Source organism: Sprattus sprattus, assembly GCF_963457725.1.
Source record: "Sprattus sprattus genome assembly, chromosome: 1".
NCBI lineage: Eukaryota > Metazoa > Chordata > Actinopteri > Clupeiformes > Clupeidae > Sprattus > Sprattus sprattus.
This window is the reverse complement of record NC_137920.1, coordinates 63,280,926-63,300,724: the sequence shown is the minus strand read 5'-3', so window position 1 is coordinate 63,300,724 and position 19,799 is coordinate 63,280,926. Positions and strand designations below refer to the sequence as shown.

Genomic DNA, 19,799 nt, shown 5'->3' with positions numbered 1-19,799 from the left:
TCGGCTTTTTAAAGTAGCGAATGGCAAATATATCATTACCATTGTTTGTAACGCATGTGCTAATGTGACCAAACAAAGATTCTGAAAATCCCCTATTCTGGGTAAAGAGGATTTAACCCCCACCCTCTACCATGTCTGAATGCGTTTTAAGAGTATGTTCCATTTATGGGGTTGTATTCCGAATGCTGCATCCCCCCTCCCTTCCCCTCTCCTCCCCTCCTCCTTTCCAACCCCCATTTCACCATCCATATAGCCCTCGCTGTTCGCAGTAATTGCACCATACCAAAGTGCTCTAGTAGCTCTGCCATTTTAGTTCTGTGCATTAAACACAATACTTGTGGAGATAAAAAGAGGTCCAATTGTAGACCAACGCCCCCAACCCCCCCCCCCCCCCCCCCCCCCCCAAAAAAAAAACCCTTATCTTTTGTGAAAAATTATGATTCCCCCAAACAAGGGGAACAGACAACTCTAGGGGGACTCATAAGGGGGATTCACAAAATCGTAAATGCCAACCAATAACACAGAGCATCATGGCAACATTCTCTCTCTTTCTGTTTTTTTTTTTAAGGGGTGGGGATGGGGATGGGGGGGGGGGGGGCTGGTTTGTTCGAGGCTCCTGGCCCTCTTCTGTGCGATTGGATTTTTGCAGGCGAGGCGGCTGAGCCTCTGTACACCCAGTGCTGAGGATTTGAACTGCTCAAGTGGAATGCTGTCACATCTGTCTGGCCAGGGCTTCAGCGTAATCTCTGATTTATTTCAGAATCTCCTCTCTCTCTCTCTCTCCTCCACTGTCTCACTCTCTGTGGCTGTCTCTCTCTTTCTCTTCCTTCACATGTCTATCTCTCTCTATATACAGTATATATATATACTGTATATATATATATACATCCATCTCTTTGTCGGACTTCCTTCATCTCTGTATGTCTCCTCCAGTACCTTCAACTCTCTTCTTCAATCCCATTCTGTCTCTTTGGCCATACCTCTCTTTCTTCATCCCTCTCTCCCTCTCTCCTCTTCCCTCCTCTCCTTCCATCCACCCCCTCCATCTAATGCTGTTCAGCCCCTTGTTCATCTTGTTGAAGGGCCCTTCTCACTAAGTAAGAGCAGGCCACTAATTAGGTGGGGCTACCATTCATCAGTTAACTTTTGTGAACCGAGTTGCTGCCTAGTCTACAAATACATTAAGGGGACCACCGTTATTTTCCAGTCTGATCTCCTACATGACTTCATATACATTCCACAAAGACTATTGGAGATGCAACCGAATAGATACATAGATGCATCAACTCTCTCCATCTCCAATATACGGTATGTCGCCAATTTAGTAAATATCGACATCGGTATGTGAGTGGATTGGATTTGCATTTAGGCCTATGTATAGGCCTCTGCACAAACCAAATCAACATTTGCTAGCAATATTCAGTATTTCCAATAGAGCACCGATCCATCATCTAATACATTATGAATACACACCTGTTCCGTTGCAAAGCACGTAGAGTCTGATTATTTTGCTCATTAGCGTAGCTAGATATGAATATCCTTCGATCAAACATTAAATACAAAAAGTTACTATATTCATGACCGTTTGGGTCACAAGAAGGCCTACACTATCGCACATTTCAACAACGAGCTAGGCAGATACACTGTCATTGGTGTCAATATACTGTAATGACATCTTCACTCATGTATACGCTGATGCAATTATTAGCTACGCTATACAGTGATGTAAATTACATCCCATGTAGGTTATAACACGGAGATATAAATACCTTCGGTTGCATAGTTGTGATCGCGGAGGAAGCTGTTGTTGATTTTGCGGGTGTCTATTTCTTCATCCATTTGTGACACTTATGAGTTGAATGCCAAAAATAGAGACAAGTATCCATGGTCCTGTGTCATCAATTCAGCAAAGGGTCCGCACATACAGCGGGCTCTTAGTCATGGTTCTACCCTCTCTTGCCACCACGGCGACAAAACGAATTAGGGAGCAAAAATAGAAAGATTCCGTTCAGACGCCGTTGGTTTTTTGTCGGAACGTAAGGTTTGCTTCAGAATGCTGTTCTAATACCGATTCGTTTCTCAACGTCTGAAGATGGGGCGTGTCACCTCGCGGATTAGGTCGGCATTAAATCGCAGTGCGAGAGTGCAAAGTTAATACTAAATGAATTATATTGACGTTGCTCCTTAATATAGCACCGGCTTTCATCCCACTGTATGAAGAAGACGCAACAGTCTACATGTCATGCACCAGCGCGGTCACAGCATGACTCGGAATCCGCCTCAGTCTCTCGGCATCTGAGGCTCGATGTCTCGCTGTCGGATCGGATCACCCTCGTTTCGCCCCGATGTGTCTGTCGGTTTCCGCGCCGTACCGGTTGTACCCTCACTGACTCTGCTGCTGCGGCAGCTCAACTCGCGCAATGCGCTCCTAGCTCCTCCCAGGCAGATTGCCTGTGTCGAACTGCGTCAGCATCATCGGGACGTGTGTGCGCACATGCGGGGGCAGCATTCTACCAGGCAGATTCGGTTAGGGTTCTGGTCATCTACATCAGACTCGGGTTCACACAGAAATGTTTGATATTGTTCTTCTATGCGCACTGAACCTGATTATGGGGTCCGAGCAGAACTGGAATCGGTTGTTCCGGTTTATCTGGTTGTTTACAGATTTAGGATGAGAAATCTCATTTAGATGATAGTCATCTGTGACACATCGTGTGTCTGTGTGTGTGTGTGTGTGTGTGTGTGTGTGTGTGTGTGTCACAGATAACAGACAGCAGCACGGAGCTAAAAAAACTTCTGTGGTTGTCACATTAACAATCCATTTCAACAGATTCCACCGACTAAGTCTCCTAAACTGGGTTTAAATTCGCTGTGTTTGTGTGCGACGTGTGTCTCTGCCGCGCTGCCAGTCCTGTCATTTTACCCTACATGTTGAAAGCATTCTCCTACCCACACAGGTTATTTAACACTTGGCTGCTTTAGCGTGACTACAGGAATAAATCAAAGGCCATTATCTAAATCCACCCAATGCTGTTGTGTATTGAAGCATGGGGGATGGTACTTCCACCTATGACCAGTTGAACATGCACAGTCCCATTCCCACTCTACCATGAAGCAGGAAATTCATTTTTCCCTTTTTCAATCTGTTGCGATTAAGAAATGGTTAATGTTTGACTGGGTGCGTGGCGAAAAGGGCATGATATCCTGCAGTGTACTGAATAAAAACGATGTTTTCACCATTTCGTTTTAATGAGTATAGTAAGACAATAGCAGTCAGACTTTCTCTTGATCCCACTTCATCTCTCTCTTTCTGTTTCCACCTTTCCCATTTTTCTATCCTGTTCGATCCTAGATTTATAACTAGCACTAGGCTACATAGAGCGAATAGGTTGATGGATTACTGTAGTGAGATGCTTTAAGGACTGCATTTTGCATAAACTCCCTGCAGTCCGTTTTAAAATATCTCCTCACCATTTTTCTTTAACACACACACATTCAGCAGCAAGCTCTTCCAAGCACAGACGCAAGGCTTAAATGAGAGGATACCTTAAGGGACCTCTCCTTAAAGCATACACACACACACACACACATACCGCACACACCCTCTCTTTCTCCCTCACACACACACACACACACACACACACACACAGAGATGCACACACATACAGATGGGCATGCAGGATGGGGTCCTAGAGAGAGACAGTTATTCTGTAATGATAGCGGGGTGTAAAAAGCCTTGAGGTGCCGACGCCTGAGATCAATAAAATGCCGGCTCTAATTAAACTTGCTTCTTGCAGGACACAGCCCCTGCAAGAACCCAGGGGTTGCCAGATCTGCAGAGGCCCCCTTCCCCCCATTTCTCTACTCATGCATCAGTCCGAAAGACATTTAATGGAGTTGGGAAATACATGTCTGTTAGTGTGTCTCTCTCTCTCTCTCTGTGCATACATGTGTGGACGAATGTGTAACTGTATGTCTATATGTGTGGTGTGTGGTATGTGTTAGAGTGTGTGTGTATGTGTTGTGTGCTAGTTTTTGTGGTGTGTGTGTGTGAGCTTTTCTCTACGGTGTGTGCTAGTGTCTGTAGTGTGTTGGTGTGTGTGGTGTGTGCTAGTATCTGTGGTGTGTGTGTGTGTGTGTGTGTGTGTGTGTGTGTGTGTGTGTGTGTGTGTGTGTTTGTGTGGTGTAAGCTTTTTTCTATGGTCTGCACTAGTGTCTGTGGTGTGTGTGTCATGGCGTGTGAGTGTGTGTTTGTTGTACATCGCAGACAGAGTGGCTTCAGGAGAGAGAGAGAGAGAGCAGTAGATGTGGAAAATGTGTGCCAGGTTCTCCCTCACATTAGCATTCTTCCACCACCCTCCAGCTGGCCTCGCTCATGAGGGCTCCGACACCCTCACGGCCACGGGGCAGAATTTTACCACCACCATTACTTTAGGTGATGCACACATAATTGGCTGGCTTTGGGATGTATTTCACCGACACCACTTAACTGAACCGTGTAGGCCTTAACAGAAACAAGGTATAAGAAGGCAAAGAGTTATAAGTCAATTTGTCTACGTATCAAATATGTATCAGATCATCTACAAAGCAAATATAACTTTCGTTTATATGAAATATGAAGACCTTTGGTCTGTTAGGCATCAGATAGCTTCTGGCAGACAAGGAGAATAATATTGTTCCAGTTATTTGCGGTTTGGAGACATGATCAAGTGAAGGTTTCAGTTTAAAGCATGCATGCAGTCACAATACAACAGAATCCATGTGGTGGTTTGACTATGTCAGCCTCCATTTTAAGCCTTGTAAATTACCACACAATAACCCTAATTCATATTCATTGCAGCCACTGGAGAGATCAGTCTCTACAGCATTCCTCCAGCACACCTTCATAAAGCCTGACAACACAGCCTGTTTCAGTATATTAAGGCTGGTTGTTGGTTTATGGCGCCATGGTTACGACCCACATCTACCACTCTGCTTTATCTCCATAGACTGATTCATGCAACCACGGCAACCAGGCACTGAGATTTTCAATGAAGTCACTAGGAGACAAAATATCGAGAGAGAAAAAACCCTTATGCTTTTTTTAGTGTTTGTGTGTGTGTCTCTGTCTGTGTGTATGTGTGTATGTGTGTGTGTGTGTGTTGTAGGGAGGGGTTAGTATAGAACGACCAAAGCTCTTATTTAGTGCAGCTCTTATTTATTTCAGCCTTTGAAGGCACAGAGAGGCAGTTAGAGAGAGAGCTAGAGAGAGAGAGAGAGAGAGAGAGAGAGAGCTAGAGAGAGAGAGCGAGAGAAAAAGGCAAAAACACGTACTCTCACAGTGTCCATGCAGGCCACAGCTCACTGGTATGTGAGGTGGCCTAATTTCATTTATAGTAAATAGGATTGGATTCGGTGCAAATCTGGCCAAACGCCACATGGAGAGACAGAAAGCTGTGCTCCATGGCTGAGAAGGAGGGGGGGGGGGGGATGGGGATGGAGATGGAGATACCGTCAAGGGCTTCTGTCTTCCCCACCATTGACAGTGACAAAGCTCTGTGGTTTAATGGCTTGTCTCAGACAGCAGAGTGCAGCAGCACACGCCCTCAACCACTCGTAAAAATGTCCTGATCTTTAGGGCACGGTGGTGTGGTGTGGTGCGGTTGTTTGAGGTCTGGCCTGAGTCAGACCCGGCATTTCCCAAGACATTCCACAAATCAGGAAATGGAAACGGCAGTACCCTTTGCAGCCCAGTGTTCACTTTACTAAGAAGACATAGATTTCTGGAACAGACAGCATGGATTCATTAGCGTTCCACTGTTGATTGATTTATCTATTCACGATCCAGTGAATGCTCGAATGAGTTTTTGCTATGCTTTGATTGCAGCATATTTGTGCTTGTGCTTCATGTAGTTATTCAGTGTGCACGTCATTCAAATGCAAGACAGACCAAGCAGTATGTGGACTTCAATGATTGGACCACAAGTGTGATTCACTGCATTGCCTCTCAGGAGTGTGAGGGAATGTGGGAGGAGAAAGTGCTTACACCATTAAAAAGCTCCAGGCTGAAAAAAACCAGATAGTATTCCAAGCACACACACACACACTGAGAGAGAGAGAGGGAGAGAGAGAGAGAAAGAGAGAGAGGGGGGGGTGAGACGGGTATAGAGAGGGAGAGTAAGACATGAAAAGTTAGGGACAATGGGGAAGAAATTTGTCCAGCATGACCCCCTCCTCCCTAACAATCTCATTACACTTCCCAAAGTGTTATTAAAGAGAGCGCCAACTCATCTAAATTAGAAACTGGGGGAGGAGGATGGTTGAGAGATCACAGGATGAAATGAAAAAAGGAGGATGCAGAGGAAAAGAAGGATACAGGTAAGGATGGATACAAAGTGAATAAAAAAGAAGTCTGGCAGTGAAATGGGGTTGAGATGAGAATGAACATAAACATGTTAAAACAGCCAACAAAACATAAATGACTGACAGCATTCTCTCACACCCAACAAAATGTAGAGAACATTGTAGTGAACAGAAGAAAGAAAGAGAGAGAGAGAGAGAGAGAGAGCTAGAGAGCAGGCAAGCAAGAGAGAAAGAGAGAGAGAGAGAGAGAGAGAGAGAGAGAGAGAGAGAGAGAGAGAGAGAGAGCGCTAACAAGATAAATGTGTGGCTTTGGAGGAGAGATTAAAACCAGTCTGTGCAAAGCTAATCTAATAGTCCTTTCCAAGTCATGATGACCACTGCAGTTTTCTTTCTCATTCAACCCAGGCCAAGCTAACGTTAATACTATGCTCACTATGAACTGCAAGCAGAACTGCCCCGGGTATAAATAATGCAGGTATAACACACATAATGTAAAAACATAGGTCTATATGGCCATTACATTCTGAGTCTGCTGCCATACATGTTATTCATTTATAAGGTAATCTTCTTTATTAGGCCAAGGAGCTATGCTAGTCTGTTGAACTGTAAAACTAGGAAGATTGCCTTGACTGTAACAGTCATGGAGCCTCAGCATGTATTCCATGCTTATTTTTTATATTCTTGACACATAAACCTTTATACGTCTCAACCAACTCTATAGCGTCTATTTTAGGACGCTGTTCTCCGTTTGACGGATTTACTGAGAATCCAGGGCAGATGATGATGGAGAGTGACCTTCCTATCTATGTCATCATCTCTGCGTCTAAGTCATCATTCACTCCGAGTCGCGACCTCCAGCCCTATTCTCTCATCAATACATTTCAGTCATTAACATGCGTCACAGCTGTGCCTGTGGTTACTGATTGAGCCTTTCCAAGAAGTTTAATTAAAGTCTCGTATCGATGCGATACAGTTTTATCGGGGGTTATTTACAAATGCGTCCAACTAACTACAGTATTACAATAATAATGTTAGCATCGGGAAAAGTAATTGTTTAGGCCGAAAAACACAATTACAGACACAAAATAAAACGACTGATTTCTGAAGCAGTGATTTAAAAATGCAGCGCACTCTCGCATATTTTTTAATTTACAAAAATAACTGAAAACTTCTGGGCATATACAAGGTTAACGCAGCAGTCCACATCGATCCGACGGAAATAAAAGACACACTCGGTAACTGATTCAGCACCCTGGACAGTTCTCTTGTGCCTCAGCTTGAGAGGGTGTTTGGTGATAATGCTGTCTCAAGTCAACGGACGTTCCTTATGACTACCAATAATATCCGTTATAACTAAGAGTGCAAATAGCATATGCAGAAGTACAGCACAAAGGACAGGGGTGGACAGTTTTTTGAATCTATTTTGAGTTTGGGTCGAATTCTTACTTAATTTGAACTATGTTTGCCGGCACCCTGCCGTGTTCTTTTGTTCTTTCTTTCCAAGTTTTCGTTTACTTTTCTTCAAAAGAAGAAGAAGAAGAAACAAGTCAGCCTAGGGCAAAATAATCAGAGTATATCTCACCATAACAAACACAGACTCTACTTCTGTCAATTCACAATATATTATTTATGATGAGGATGAATTGTGCTGTAACATTGCTGCGAGTGTTGGTAACTCTTCCCTCGTTGTTCACAGTCCTGATATGCAAGTCAATCTACACATACTAGGCAGAAGGAGAGACACAATGCACTCTATACATGCTAGAGAGGTCTGTCATCATATCTGAGAAGTATACAGGCAATGCTGCGGTCTAAGGATCAGGCTGTTAAACAAATGCTGCTACCATGTTTTACTTCTTTGGCTCAGTTATGTTGGATTTTGAATATAAATGAAAGGTAGTTATTGTATTATAGCTCTGAGGTAGTTATTGTGTTATAGCTTTGCTGTTCAATATTCCAGACATACTGTGCATTTAATAGAAAATGTCTGTACAGGTGGATGTACAATAGTGTTTAAAAGCAAATAAGCCAAATAATAGCTTGGCACAATAAATTAAGACTCCAAAATAGAGAAGTAGGGCATCTGGTCCTGATTTTGAATTAATTCTAATAAATCCTCTTCCATGCACTTGTAGCACATGCACAGAAAAACTGAAAACATGCAGTTATCTCTCTTTCTCTCTCTCTCTCTCTCTCTCTTTCTGCAGTCTTGTTTTGTGAATGGGGATGATCTCTCACCCTGTCTGCCTGCGGCAGTGGGCCAGCCAGCAGCTTCAGATGTAGCTTAACGCTGAAGCCATATGGTCAGACCAGCAACAGGGGTCGCAGGCAGCGGCCAGAGGCCCGACTCCTAAACGGTGACCTGTTGTTTTCCCTATCAGCCTTGCGTTCGTCAGGAGGATTCACCGGATGTTTCTAGAAGGGGGTGGAGGCTTGGGGGGTTATGTTTTTTTTTTGTCGGGGGTGGGGGGGTGGGGGGGGGGGGGGGGGGGGGGATCAGGCAGACGGGTCACGGCAGGAGCCTCCGGTCCCCCTGCTGCCACCCAACCCCCCCCACAGCCCCCTCCCCCACCCGTACCTAAATCCACTCCTGTATGTCTGCAACAGCCTGTCGCCATGACAACCGCAGATCAGCGTTCATTTCACTCTCACTCTCCCTCTTGAAAATCCTGTGGCAAAATGCACTGGGGTTACATTTTTTCCCCGGCTCCATTTTGGTTATTAGTGCTTCACTTCATGGTGTGAAAATCACGTGCAAAACAAGCCTCTTTCTGAATGACGACCTGTCTTTCAGCTATATGAGCTCAGGAAAAGCTGATGGATGGATGGTCTGGGATAAATGACTCCTGAGTGGCTGGACACAGCTTGAGAGGAGCTGGTGGAAAATGTATAAAGAAATAATAAAAAAAAAAACATAAAGAAATACAAATTAAAAAACGGAGGTGACTTCAGTGGCCCTGAGCAAGCCGGGGTTTAAATGGCACCCAAAGCCCTGAGCTTAACCACGGCCCCCATCAGATGGAGCTCCCAGCTGGATGCTGGTCTAAATCCCCCGGCCCTCATGTCACAGTCTGAAAGGGGCTTTCTCATCCGCATTCATTTCAGCGGCGCTCACGGCACTGCCATGGCTGCCTGGGAAGGGCGGGATTTACAAGGCCCTTTGACACAGTGAAACAACCTCCACTGGTTCTTTTTATTATCACCAAAGCCAGCTTGATCATATGTCATAGTCTCCAACGGGTGGGTCGTCACACTCATAGAGTCAATGAAGGACACACACTCACACAGACACAGACACATACAGACAAACACACACACACACACACACACACACACACACACACACACACACACACACACACAAAGGCTCTATAATGAGAAACGAGCCAGCGTAGTTGAGCACAAAATCTAACACTGCCTGCCCTAGCAGGGGTACAACATCACAGAAAAGAAATGCATATCCCAGGAAAAATAAATATCCGCCACCAGAGAGGTTTTTGTAGTGAATGAACACACTTTAATGAATGCTTATGCACACTCACAGACACACACACACACACAAACACACACACCTTTAAAACGACACACCAGTTTAGATTAGATTTATGACATGTTAAGGTTTAATTGGGTGAGTGGCAATAAAACAGAGAACTGTTTGAGAAGAAATCAAGCAGAACCACATCTTGGTGGTCAATATATGTACTGTACACATGATGGCTTTATAGCAAGATGGTGCAGAAGTGTTACCTTATGGCGCCACTCCATGGACATTTAGTGGAACTGCAGCAGTTACAGGCAAAAATCCAATAATGCCTAGTCATGGTTGGATATACTAGCATGAACAGCATCAGACATTATTTTGATACTCACTTTAACAGTACCCTTCAAAGTCTGCCTTGCCTTTCATCACAGTCCTCTAGTGCTATAAACTCATATACTAATAACTACATTAGTTTACCGATTCTGACTGCACTTCAGTCTGTAGAACTGCAATCTCCGATGCACTGACAATGTTTGATGACCTGGGCTTCATTTTATGTTGGAACAGAAATGTCTATTCCTGGTTGTCGAGAGCCGAGAACCCATTTCCTTTCTAGCAAGCCTACTCAACATGGTGGCAGAGCATGTATTTCTCTTCTGCTGCTTTCAGCTGACACAGCTGTCTGGTTTTTCTAGCAAAGCGAGCACAAATGGACACTTGATCCAGTGACACACACACATACATACATACATACATACATACATACATACATACATACATACATACATACATACATACATACATACATACATACATACATACATACATACATACATACATACATACATACATACATACATACATACATACATAATACATACATAAATACGTACACACAGCTATACAGATACACGCACACAGAAAGGCAGGCATACAAAGGGAGAGAGACGCAGAGACAGAGAGAGAGAGAGAGGGGGGGGGGTAATTTAAAACAGATAGACTCTCTCTCTCACACACACACACACACACAAACACACACACACACACACAGCATATCTGCTTTGCTTTAACAGCATAACTGTAAAGGCTTTTACTTGATAAGCAGAAATCAGGTGAAGAGATGTAAGTTTGAGACAAGACTTAGTGATTAGCCGCACAAGGCCATTTCCTTAATGAGCTAAAAAAAACAACAACTGATATTTGAAGATATAGAAATTCCCCTGTACACGACGCAGCCCTTTACAGAGATGAGCAAAACCATGACAAAATAAAGCAAAATGTAATGTTCAGAAATAATAATTTAAAAAAAAAACAGTTAAATTGCAAATCCTATGATATAAAGCCCACATAAAATGGCAACCATATAATAAATCAAATAACAAAGTTAACATCATTTTGAATAGCTTGGAGTTTCCGAAAGTTAACTTGGGCCTTTTCAAATTTCATTGTTCGGTGGCATCTTGTTCAAGAGAGGTCTTTGTTGACCTTCATATTTCAGGTGTGACAGAGTCAACACAGTTGGGGACATTACACAGCAAACCTCATTTCCAAACCTGCAATATGCACTAGCAATACAACTAGAGGTCATCACATTGGTATTTGAGCTCAGGTCTATTTAGATTTATGGTCAGAGCACCTGAGTCCCACTTGTAGGAGGATGAACCATCCTTAAGGACTAACATACGCACTGAAAAACGACACAAAATAAAAGACTGCAAATCTTATCAAATACACTTTTCATTAGGGGTGTCAAAATAAAGCCTTAATTTCGTGTCCGAAAAATGAACGCCCCTATGATGCCACAAGATGCTACCACAGCCTCATCTCGGATTTCTTTGCATACATTGTTCTCAAGTTTTAGATAAAGAATTCAATAACTTGAACAAAAACCTAGAGAAATCCCTGAAGGTCATCTACAAAATATTTGTAACCATAATTGTAAGAACAAACTGTTGTTCTATTACAATGCTATTATACTACACATTAAAGCAGCAATAAGGAGTTCTGTTCCAAAACTAGCAAGCTAACTACCTAAAAGGCATGCAAAAATCTTGCAAACACCACCAACAGCCCGGCTGACACTGAAAGAAGCTTGCCAACACTAAATGATGTCTTTTGGCAGTATAGCTGGGAATATCATGCTGTTAAAGCTATACTTCCATTTTTGCAGGGTGTTCCAGCCCGTTACACAGAACTACATCGGGCATATCCTGGATGGCTAGTGGGGAAGACACAGGTGTTCTGTCCTTCACACAGCCATATACTGTCAACATTTATTTTAGGATGGTACCAAAACTAGTTGCCTATAAAACTAAACCTCAAAAAGTGTCAAATTGTTGTATAGTGTTACTTTAACAAAAGAAAACATTGCATTTCACTGAGGTGAAGCAAAGATAGAATGCAAAAGTTTTTTGGTGACATATGTTCACAAGCTAGCAATATTTAATCAGTCTTAATTCAGCACTGTTGTTGTTGATGTAGTCTGACATTACCTAAGTTAGTTAGCCAGCTTGTTTTAGACAAGGAAAAAACCTCATTCTTCATTCAATATAGTGAATTGAAGTATCTGTTGTTTGCCATTTATGTGTGGTGAACATCACACTGCCGAGGCTACTTCAGGCCAATACGGATTAAGATGCTTCTCACGGCACACTGATGTATGTGATTAATTTAGATTCATATATCACAAAGCAAATTATTAAATACATAACTTACATAAATCACTTGACAGCCCGACTTTTTAGCAAATTCACAGAATTGGTCCTCATGGTCCACAAGCTGTCCGTAATATGTTTGCGTTAAAAAAATCTACAGTGATTGTACACAGTCTTCGCATAATAAACGTACCTTTCACAGTGATATGCGCAGTCTTAACTTTGGAAGTTGTCCCCACAGGAAGAGCAATTCTATTGTTAAATTCAAAGTTCAATTTCCCTAATCATAAATGAAGGGCCTGTTCTGTAGACAATGTGATAAAAAAAAGGCTTCAATCTGAACTTTCAAGGATGCTCCTGTGAGTATTAGTCTAGATATTACCTTTCCCCAAAGACCACCATGTTTAAACTACCGGAAAGGTGGCAATCACTGCAAGACTATAGTGACAGTGAGGGTTCACGAAACATTAGCAACCACAGATTAAGATATGGAACTATCTTGGAAGCTCTACTTCACTGAATAGCCGCACCAAAGGTAAAAAAGCAAACTGTCAATGCAAGAACCTCACAAGAAATGGTGGACCTTTAACCTTTGTCATCTAGAGTCTGTTTTATACTACCAATGTGGCCATTATTTGGTGTTTGCCTTGAACCCTATTAAAATTAAATATTGAAGTTATTCTGAAAAATGACATCGTCTCAAGCCAAAAGCAAACCTCACAGAAAGTCACACAGTATTTGCATAGCCATCGGCTAAGGCGCCTCCCAAAGGACACAGAGATACCGACCAATCAGGGAAAGTGCACACGTTGGGATATCTCGGTGCTCCTTGTTAATGCTAGAGCTGTGTGTAGAAACACTGAGCATTGCTTCCTGTTGGCGACGAGGTGTGGCCTCACATTATTATCGAATTGTTTTGGATGGCCTGCTGCTGGAATCAAGCCAAAAGGAATAAAAAAGAAAGGAAATAAAATGCTGCTTCACTGCTGGGCAGCAGTGAGGCATTGTATCATGCTGGGCCAAGATAAAATAGCCTACATCAAAACTGTCAACTATCATGTTAAACTTGGGTTTTATTTAACTGTCCAGCATCTAAAAGGCTAGTCTGGCCTCTGCAGGTCAAACCCCCCTCATTAATGTTGAAGACCATGACTGCATTTTATTCTGAAAGAACCTGGCATCATGACTTCAAAGTGGATTTTCACCGATGACTGCCCACATATCCGCCAGCTGTCACGAAAGCAACTCCACATGATAACCCTGCGACCGCATCGACTCCTTCTCAAATGTACAGCCACACGGCAACAGCGTTATCTGACAAATCCCCTGGACATCCAGCCCCTGCCCACTCCTTCTGACCTAAATCCACTGCCCTGGCAGTAACCTTGGTGCAGTCCGGTGCGGGGGAACCCAGCCATGGTTCCTATGCTAACTTATCAGGCCTTCATTACGTAATTTGTTTGTAAGCAGAGCTGAGTCCCACATCCAGCCCTGACCAGTGGGTATCGAGCGGCTGTGCTCCGGAAATGGACCAGAATTGATGAGCCGGTAGCAGTGCAGTGTTGGAGAAAACGGGCCAGAGGCTGAAGTGACACAGCTGGGAGGCAACATTACTAGTCAGTCTGTGGATATATAACACCATTGGCAGCAGGGGTGTGGGTTAGGGGGTGGGCACAAGACTTATTATATAAAAGTGATTGTTTATTTACTGCCTATTTATGACAGTAAGCGAGGGGAAGAAACAGGGAAATGTTTACCATTCTATAATCAGGGACTCTGTTCCTGAGATACTATCAAATACACACAGACATAGTTGTGGGTCCTGCTCACTATAAACAACAAGCCTGTCTGAAACCTCCACCCTATCCTGATGGGTCTATTGATCGCTGGACTAATGTATCACTTCAGGATGACTATGAGCATCAACATGACCTTTTCATAAAAGCCTCCATGACGTGCTTTAAGCATGGACTTGCAATTGTAAATGGATTGGATAGGCTCCCATAGTGTTTTCAAATACAATTTGCTATATATCATTTTATTTCTGCAGAGAAGCCATCTCAGAATGCTCTCACTTTTGGAAAGCTATCGGTTTTCACAGTACCTTATTGTAACTTCTTTAAAACAGAACTCATCGCTGCTGCTTTCGTGAGAAACTGCACGCAGCTGCAGTCTATGGGTGCCTGCAAGCTGTGACTGTTGTTTTATAAATCTCCCTCCTCTCAAAGAGAGCTCCAGGAGAATGCTGCATCACGCCAGAATCAATATGTCTGCTGGGCGGCTCGGGCGGCTAAGCCACAGACAGGCAGCATTGAGGCACTGCTGATTGTCGCTCCAGTGGCTCAGGCTGGTCCAGCAGGCCTCCATAGGGATGTGTGAGTACTTTTGCAACCCACTTCAGCACATGCAGCTCAGGCACCAGAAGAGTAGGCCTTCTCTGCCCCATCCCCCCCCCCCCCCCTGCCTCTCCCAACAGCCCAACTAGACTTCCCAAAACTCCTGTGTTACTGATGACCCCATTCAGTCAGCTGTACCAAGGGCCCTGAACAGAACCTGTTCCTCCTATCAAGGAGGAGTAGTTTCTCTAGGGATCTTTACATTAAGAAAAAAAAGAAGGTATGAAAAAAAGAAGACATGAAAGATAAAGAAAGAAATAGCAATCGTATAGGGAGAAAAAAATGTATGTGCGTCGACCTAAAGGGAGCAAGGCTTGGTTTATAAAAGTACAAGTAAAGGAAGATGATGAGAGATATACTACCATACATGCATGCTTTGACAACTGTGAGATCTGTAGGGAGAGGTGAAGTCCACAAATTCCTTTGTCTAAGACAGATATTTATGGTAAATATACTATTTTATAAGTTGCCAGTTCCAGACCTATCGTCTGTTATCTTATAAAATAAGATAGACTTTTGGATTACACAATGTCAATACAATCGAGATGATTTCGGCATGCTGTTAATCTGCACCTTTACAGATAGAAGTTATTGTTTTACATTTAAAGAAACACAACTTTACCTTTAACTTTACACTATGATTTCGGGATGAAACATATATGCTATCTTAGCCATGCTAGCTAGAGATATCAAATGCTGCCATACAGGCTGGAGAATTAAATTCATACTCATTATTTATATGGAAAGTAATTGAACACTCTAAACCTGCTGTGGATTTGATGTAAGACTTTCTATTCATATCCCTCAAGCACAAATACATAACATTGCATGTGGGATAATGTTAGAATATAAATAAAACTATAATATCAAATGTTCAGAAAGGCAGTGGTTGTGTTCTATATTTAAATATAAATGTTATTCAAAGTTCTTTGTCTAACTTAATCTCCCCCACCCTAACACACACACTCACAGAAATACAGTCCACAATATACACATACACACACTTGTATACCCACACACATAAAGACTTGACTCCTACAGTGCTGTTTTGTCCCAGATGTTCACAACAGTCTGACCTCTACGGCTTCTGTTCGGCCAAGCATGGATAATCTCTCATTTTAAATCCCACAACAGTGGAATAGAAGGAAAAGAAAAAAAAAGAAAGAAAGTGCAAGTGAGAATAAGTGAAGAAAGGAGGGGGAAGAAAAAAAAAGAGAAAAAGACTTTCACATCCCTAGTGAGCAGCAGCAATGGGCGCCCAGCCAAGGATTTACTCCCAGACGTCCATTGAAGTACCCACAAGTGGGAAAATCTGCTTTCCGAATCAAGATTTACCCTAATAATGACAAACACTGACGCCTGTTAGCGTCTGGGAAATCCCCTGATCCGACACATAACAAGTATTTGAGCACCAGGCTTTAGCAGCAAGGGAATAACGGAGAAAATAAAAGGGAAGAATATACTCGACAGCGGTGTGACTACCAAGATGGAGCAGTGATCCATTTATCATTCTCAGTTAAAGGAGCCTGTCCAAATATTCCTCCCCTGCCAGCTAACTCCCAGCCTCCACATGAGGTTTTATGCTCAGTTGATTTATGAGTGGATGTATGAGAGAGGGAATGTATGGCTTTTTGGGGAAAGTAATTATAGTGACCAAGTCCATGGTGGGGCGTGCACAGGATGAGCATTCATGTGTATGTCACATTCTGTGCAAATCTGAATGCACATGGCTGCCCTGTATGTTCATTTGTATGTTGTATGTTTATGTGTCTGTGAGTGGGTGTGCATGTGGGTGTGCATGTGAGTGTGTGTGTGTGTGTGTGTGTATGAGAACGAAAGAGATAGAGATAGAGAGAGAGAGAGAGAGAGAGAGAGAGAGAGAGAGAGGCTCCCCCTGGCTAACTTACAGTGCCAGTTTTCCTCGCCCTGGTCTGATGTTACTGCATGTTATACAAGCACCATACACAGTGACTCATTGTGCCCAAGATAGAGTGGGGGCACTGACAATCAGTAAGCCCGCACACACACACACACACACACACACACACACACACACACACACACACACACACACACACACACACACACACACAAATACACACGAACGCACACACACATGTACACACAAAATAAGGATGAAAGGAAAAGAAAGACACAATTTTACTGTATCATTATTGCTGTGACATGGGACAGTTCCCAATGATCCTTTTTCATTCTGAAACAGACAGCACATCAGTGCGGAATCAGGGAACACTTAAATTAGTAGAATGCCAATGTATTAAAGTCTCAGATTTGTACTTGCGGTACAACGTATGTGTAGTTCAATCCAGCTGTAGATATGGACTAAGTCGACACATTTGAAGTGCTTACAAGGCCAAGTTTATATGTGAGTAGCCAGTGGGCTACTATTCCTTGTGTGCTCTGTGCCCTAACTTCAGAAGACGTGTCTCAGTGTCTAAAGTGTCTAACGTGTCTAAAGTGTTTTTCAAATGCATTCAGGACATTCTGACCTTGATATCTCAAACAATGTTTACTCTGGCAGTACACATTGTACTCAGCGAAACTGAACAGGCACTGAAGGAATGAGATGTCTTGTGCAGGTTATACACAGTGCTGTGCGTGCTGTGTCTTGTGTATCCTACTGCCTCATCTTTCATGCATGATGGTACTGTGTGGCATGTGTCATGTGATGTACAGTCTTCCATTTCGTGTGAAATTAGAAGCGTGCTCAATCTTGTGTGTTGATGTTGTTGTTGTGTTGATGTTGTTTTGTCTGGCATGTAGTGCTGCCTTGCTGTTGTTTTGCTGTTGGTCTCTCTCTTGTGCTGTCGTGTTTTCTGTGTATCTTCCTGTGGCATGTTCTAAGACTCAATGAGCAGACAACTGGAAAAGGAAAACCTACCCCTGATCAACTTCTCCTCTCTTTTTCTCTCACTTTGGCCTTGTCGCTCTTCATTTTCTCCCTGTCCTTTTCTCCAGTCTAGTCTCCCTGTGCCTTGTCAGTGTTCACCCACACAGGAGAGAGGAGAAGGCTCCCATCTGTGTCACGATAACCGAGGGTGACCCTAGTGATCATCTCCACAGCAGCCAAAAAGTACAGACGCACACCCACCTAACACAATTATTAAATTACAGACTAGAAGATGGGCAATAAGGAGTGAAAGACTGGAAAGAGAGAGATTATGTGTGTGTCTGTGTCTGTCTGTGTGTGAGTGTACGAAAGAGAGGGAGAGTGATAGAGAGAGAGAGAGAGATAGAGTGAGAAAGAGAGAGAGAGAGAGAGTGAGAGTGAGTTAGTGAGTGTGGTAAAGACTGAGTGTTCTCCTTATCCTGTAATGCCCGGAGCAGAGATGTGATTCATGTTGTTCCCCAACCTTTTCACACTGAAGATTATGGGACCAATTATGTATGACCCATTTTGCCCTACGAGGATCTCCATCTGTCCAGTGTCTACCCATGGGATGCCGGAGATGTTGGACTGTTTATGTGCTCTAGTCCACTCCCACCTGGGCCCTCCCCCCCTGTTCTCCCATAACCAAATGTCGTGTAGCCTATGCCTTTGACTAATAAGGTTTCTCCCTCTATCCTTAGAAACAAAAAGTCAGCCCTATTGCAATTTATTAGCCAATTAGTGAACCTAATTAACTCAGCTGTTGCCGTAAAATGTAGGCTCCACAGACCCAATGTGCTTAGCTGATAAGTTACTGTACAAACAGCTTGAAGTGAGGCTTGTGTTCCCTGTTGGGTGATTACTCCCCTCACCTCTGTAGATTTGTTTTTTCTTCTGGTTATAGAATTTCTCTCCATTAGGTATTATGATTAGCCAGTTGCAAATAAATGTGAACTACCACAGGGGGTATGATGTGTGTATTGACAGAAGGGTTCTTGGGCCCAACCCCTTCCTGGTACCCTAATGTGGCCCACATCCATTCCAGCATAAGCCATTATGTGGGTCGGCCTGGGCACCATTCCTTACTGGTTCAGCTACTAATATGCTGTTAGAAGCCTTCTTCATGAAGCTTTAAAAACACCCAAAAAACAATGATATTTTACAGTAATATTGGTCAAAAACTAAAATCTTAGGAGGGCTTAGGTGCTTTGTTGTGAAGCAAGGGCTGGCATACAAAGTAAACTGTACTTAAAGTACATAGTACCTCAGGTCCCTATGTGTCAGGACAGCTAACAAACAGTAGTCATCTGCCAGCATTCGCATGTGTAAAGACCAGGCCATTTGGGAGGCAGATACAGACTTCTGAGCACAACTGAACTGATTTGAAACAAATAAACCATAATGATTACTTATAAATTACATATAAAAAAAGAAGTGAATTTTTTTTTGCAACACTAAGTATGCACACAATCACTGTAACTAGATTAATGGTTGCGCACACACTAACCCATTAATTCAAAATACTAAAATAAAATCAAGAAACTGAAGATAAACATATAACAAACTGAACACATGTACAAGCAATACTATTGTCTCCATAGAAGTAATAGTTCACTATCCTCATCTGATTTGGGTATTCTCATTGCATACTTTACAGCTTTTTAGACATCAATGTTTCAAAGCTACTTCATATTGAGCCCATATTGAGTGGATTTTGAGCCACCTTGAAATGCAAACACAATCTGGGATGCAGAGAAAAACAATCTCCATATTGTTTTACAGTGCACAGCACTGCTCGAAAGAATGAATGCCGTTTTCGAAAAGTTGTCAAATAATGCCTGTTGTATTTAAATAACTGCTTGAGAGACCCTGCATTCGATTATGTTCAATAAAATGCATGTGGTACAGTTACCTACATTTTACTGCAAGTCCAGCTATTTGTACCAATCAGAAGAGCCAAACACAAGTGTCAAATGTCCTGTGTACTTTAATTACTTTCATAATCTGTGTTACAGTAACTGTAACCTAAGTGTAAC

At 42.9% G+C, this 19,799-nt stretch overlaps 1 protein-coding gene across 2 annotated transcripts in view; it reads right to left on the bottom strand.

The window, feature by feature from the left end:
- The window catches only part of ppp2r2bb (protein phosphatase 2, regulatory subunit B, beta b), a gene marked incomplete at both ends in the record, with an annotated part of 69,361 nt that overhangs the window by 39,558 nt on the left and 10,004 nt on the right, over window positions 1-19,799 (bottom strand). The window contains one exon of one of the 2 annotated variants that reach the window (XM_080853956.1): window positions 1,770-1,839. The exons of the other annotated variant lie outside the window; for it this stretch is intronic. Within the exon in view, the coding sequence (XP_080710082.1) occupies window positions 1,770-1,839 (70 nt within the window). Of the gene's footprint in view, window positions 1-1,769; window positions 1,840-19,799 lie in introns of those variants that run through there. 2 annotated transcript variants of the gene reach the window in all.